Genomic DNA, 4,816 nt, shown 5'->3' on the forward strand with positions numbered 1-4,816 from the left:
TGGCTAATTATGCAGGAATACGTTTCCGAGCATACTTTGCTCATCTTAACTAACATTTGTTTTCAGTGTCTTTTTATTTATAAAACATCCTTTCTTGTAAAACCATTTAATCAATTAACCAGTTAATTACATTATTTACAATTATTTATTGATTATACAATATGACACAAGGGAGATAACTCCCAACCGTTTCATTTCTCCCCCCTTAGGTCATGCGTCCCGCATGATAATATATACATGTCAATATTGCACTACTTGGTACAATGTGGTACAAAGATAATAACAAAGAAATCATTTGTAAAACAGTTGTTTAATGGGTCTGCTGTCACCCGTTTCAATGTGATGTTTGACTATGCCTGTTCGACCAAAGTCAAAATTGTTCTCTGCAAACAGACTTGTGTATTTAATAAGAAACTCCTTTGCTTTCTGTCTTTGTTCTGGAGTCAACTCGCATTCTGATTTTCGGAGCAAATCAGCAAGATCCTTGCGTAGCTCTTTAAATGGTAATTTGTCACCAGACAAAGGCTTCTTCTGTATTTCCCCAATCTCTGTCAGCTGTCCTACAACTGTTCCTGTATGCAATACCTTAGACTCCTCACTGACGTTCATCAACCTAACAGGAACTATTTCCCGTGGACGCACCATCGTCCTTGCTGTCAGTGTACCCTCATTCATAGTCTCCTTGCATACTGGCTCCACTATGCTGTCGCATTTTGGCAGATTCAAGCCATCTGGTACACATACTTTTCCTTGGATGATAACCTCGCTTCTTGGGGAATACTCACTGTGTCAACAGTTGTAATGCGGAAACAACCTAGTGACCCCTCTATAGTCATATTGATGTCCTTCCCATTGATGGTCAGCACTTCATTGTTCATGTCTATGGTACAATTGTTTTCCTTAAGGAAGTCAAGACCTAAAATGCCATCTACCTTGATATCTGTCACCACAGCTTCATTGTGGTATGTCTTTTTGTCAATAGTGAAGTTAAACTCCGCTTTCCCTCTGATGGACAATGGAGTTCCGTTGGCTGACATAATGGTTTGGCTAACTTTATGCAGGTTAGGTCTGACTGTTTCAGGCAATCTCTCGTACAGCCTTGTCGATACGAGAGTAACAGTAGCACCAGTGTCAACCAAAACTTTTGTTTTCTCACCCTGGATATTGACACTGACATACAACCCACATTCTTCGATTGAAGATCCCAGACCAACAGACACTTGGGGACTCTTACTTGGCCCTCTGTCATCTTGGCGAGTCTTTGACTTGTGGTCATCAGATTTACTGTACTTCTGCTTCGACCTATTTCTCAATGTAGGACAATTGCGCTTGATATGCCCTGGTTGGTCACATTCATAGCAAATGACTTCTGGTCTTGGCCTATCTCTATCTGCTTTCTTTCCACTGTTCTTATACCACCTGTTATTCTGTATTTGCCTTGTTGTCTTTAATTCTTTCAATTCCTCTGCTAAGCTTTTCATACTATCTTCAACAGACTTCATCCAGCCCTCCAGTCTGCCATTTACAAGCGTCTCTGGTTGCTCTTCTGCCACAGCCGATCTTAAATGCCCCTTTAGCTCTCGTTCCCTTCTTTCGACTCTATTATATGCCTCTAGTTCAACTGCCAGGCTTATTGCCTCATTAAGATTGGCTGGCCTTGACTGTTTGATTCGAATACGAATATCTGAATCTATAGTACATATATGAAATCATCTTTTGCAAGGGTCTCCCTCGACTCACCAGGCGCTGTAGGGTATGCTAAGTTGGTAAGACGACGAATGGCTTGACCAAGCTCAGATAACGTTTCAGTAGCCTTCTGTCGCCTTTCTTTAAGTTGCACTCTGTACAAATCGGTCTGGTTCGGGGGAGAGAATCTTTCTTGCAAAGATCTAACAAGTGCCACATATTGCTGTCCCCTGTCACTTGGCATGTCGCCTAGCACAGCTTGTGCTTGCCCTCGCAGAGACAACGCAAGGAACAACCAATTTTTAAATTCGTCCAGGCAATTGACATTTGCACATGCTTCAAAATGGCACTTGTAATCAAGCCAAGAGCTCGAGCCATCATAAGTCGCTGGTTTAATGGCTATTCTATTGTCTCGATCCACCATAGACGTCTCTGTCCGCAATGGCATAGAAGCGTTGTCTTTGGGGTCATCTCGCTCAGGAGACTTCTGGCGATTACTTGCACCGAAGGACAGATTGCTTCTCAGCCAGTCATCATTCTCTTGTCCTCTGCCACGTGGCTCCTCAACAAAGTGGACCTTTGGTCTAACTCCACCACTGGCATATGAATATCGAGATCTGTCTCTGGACTCATGCCTATTGTAATTTTCCTCTTCTTGTACATTGCGGTTTTCAAAGGAATATGGTAACTTGTCTCTAGGCTCAGGCCTTTTGTAGTTTGTATCTTCTTTTACATTCTGGTCTGTAAATGAATATGGCGACATTTCCCCTTGGTACAGGTCATATGATCCAGGTGACAATTTGGTTCGGCCTTTTGGTTCATAATGCTTGTCACTCTTAGGAGTAGAACTGTCAAGACGATAACGCTTCAATTTCTCCTCTATCCTGTCCATCGTCGCAAGCATACTCTCATCTACAGCAATGTGGTCTTTCCCGTTGCACTCATAATGTCCTATAAGATCCCGCCGCTGCCACCAAATTTTGTAACGTGCGGGACCCGAGCGATCTACTTTGGCCCGTACTTGGTTATGCCCAAGTCTTATAAGGACAATATGCAATGCAAAATATACAGATTATAAGAAATTCAATATATACAAATATAGGACGACACTTGCCTAGTGTCAATTAAGTTTAAGCAATATATACAAATATTAAGGACACTTGTCTAGTGTATGATTAAACAATAAACAGATTCCTGCCACTTGGCTATATCAACACCACCTGGCTATGCTATACCAATGCCGATTGCAACTTGGCTAATCTCCAAAGCCACTTGTCTATACCGGCCACCTGGCAGTAGGGCCACAAATGTTCCTATCCACTTGGCTAAGCATAACCCACTTGGCTCACCTCTAAGTCCTTTTGGCTTTCACAAATGCCACTTGGCTGTACACGTCTACTGCCTACACAATATCTCGACCTATGCTACAAGTATCTCCTCTTACTTGTAATACTTTAGCCTATACTGTGACTTACAATTCTCAATCACTTTTCAGTCAGAGATTCGTCTTCGTCAACTTTATAACGAAGTGTATAGACACCTACCCCACTGGCCATTTGCCTACTTATATAATCTTAGCAGTAATACTTTTTAGTGGCTAATTATGCAGGAATACGTTTCCGAGCATACTTTGCTCATCTTAACTAACAATTGTTTTCAGTGTCTTTTTATTTATAAAACATCCTTTCTTGTAAAACCATTTAATCAATTAACCAGTTAATTACATTATTTACAATTATTTATTGATTATACAATATGACACAAGGGAGATAACTCCCAACCGTTTCAGTATGATCCTTCAACTGTTGCTATGTGAACTAAGGTGACCCTGATAGCAGATATTTATGGTATCATCCTTCAACTGTTGCTATGTGAACTAATCCTTTGAGTGTTGCTAAGCAAACTCGGGTGACCGTGAGGTATGTTTGGAAAATCCCATGGCATCAGCGTCAGTGTCATTCTTTGCACTAAATTAATCCATGACGTCATTGGCTGTAGACTCCACCCTTGACTGTGACCTCTATTTTGACCTTTGTGGGTGGGGTCTGGAAAAACCAATGACGTCTTCCTGACTGGAGACTGACTGTTCTCTGTCCCCCTTACTACTGATATTTGTTAAGCTCTAACACAGCCAGTTTAGAATTATATGATGTATTATTTGTTATAATTAATCCCTACACTGTAAGTCTCATAGAGATGTATGTACAATATCTTAAACATAAGAAATGGGAAATAAGATCATTGAAATCTGTGTCAATCTGTTACTTAAGGTTACCTGTTTTTCTTGCACCCTAACCAAATTATGATTATTGAACAATATTTGACGGGCGTATCATGCTGTGGCGAAGCACTTTTTTAATGACATATTGTCTCAAATATGAACGCCCTACATGTCATTTAGCAAATATCACTGAAGTTGATTGTTTTAAAATAAGGTCAATCTTGAAGGTCAAGGTCAGTGAAATGAAGAATAATAAAGCGCCAGGAATTGATGGTTTAGTGACAGAAATTTATAAAAACTCTCTTGATCAATTATCACAATACTTTGTAAAATTATTTAACATTATATTAGAAACAGGTATTTTTCCAAGTGAATGGGGTAAAGCTATTATATGCCCTATGTACAAGAGTGGAGATAAGAATATAACAGAAAATTATAGAAGAATATCATTATTGAATGTCATCAGTAAAATTTTTACTAAAATTTTGAATAACAGATTAACTTGTTGGGCAGAATATGAAGGAGTATTGTTTGAACAACAGTCTGGTTTTAGACAGACACGTTCTACTATTGATAATTGCTTTGTTCTTCAAGCAAGTGTTTATAAATATATTAGTAAAAGCAAAGGTAGAATGTATTGCATGTTTATAGATTTTTCAAAAGCTTTTGATTGTGTTCAACAACATATTTTATTGTATACACTATTCAAGAAAGGAGTCAGTACAAATATTTTATTGCTTTTAAAGTCAATGCATTCCCAAATTAACATCATGTATTAGAAATCAAAATCTTATCTCAGACTTTTTTCAATGTAATATAGGTACAAGACAGGGTTGCATGTTAAGTCCTTTATTATTTATCATGTTTATTGGGGAACTAACAGAATTATTAGAATCAATTGAATGTAAA

At 38.9% G+C, this 4,816-nt stretch overlaps 1 protein-coding gene across 1 annotated transcript; it reads right to left on the reverse strand.

The window, feature by feature from the left end:
- Positions 1–291: 291 nt before the first annotated feature.
- On the reverse strand, positions 292–675 carry LOC134275681 (uncharacterized). The gene has a single exon (XM_062757941.1). It carries the CDS (start codon positions 673–675, stop codon positions 292–294), a length of 384 nt encoding a protein of 127 aa, XP_062613925.1.
- Between the last annotated feature and the right edge of the window lie 4,141 nt (positions 676–4,816).

Source organism: Saccostrea cucullata, unplaced genomic scaffold (assembly GCF_032062105.1).
Source record: "Saccostrea cucullata isolate Sc308-1 unplaced genomic scaffold, CSIRO_AGI_Scuc_v1 ctg7055, whole genome shotgun sequence".
In the NCBI taxonomy this organism is placed as follows: domain Eukaryota; kingdom Metazoa; phylum Mollusca; class Bivalvia; order Ostreida; family Ostreidae; genus Saccostrea; species Saccostrea cuccullata.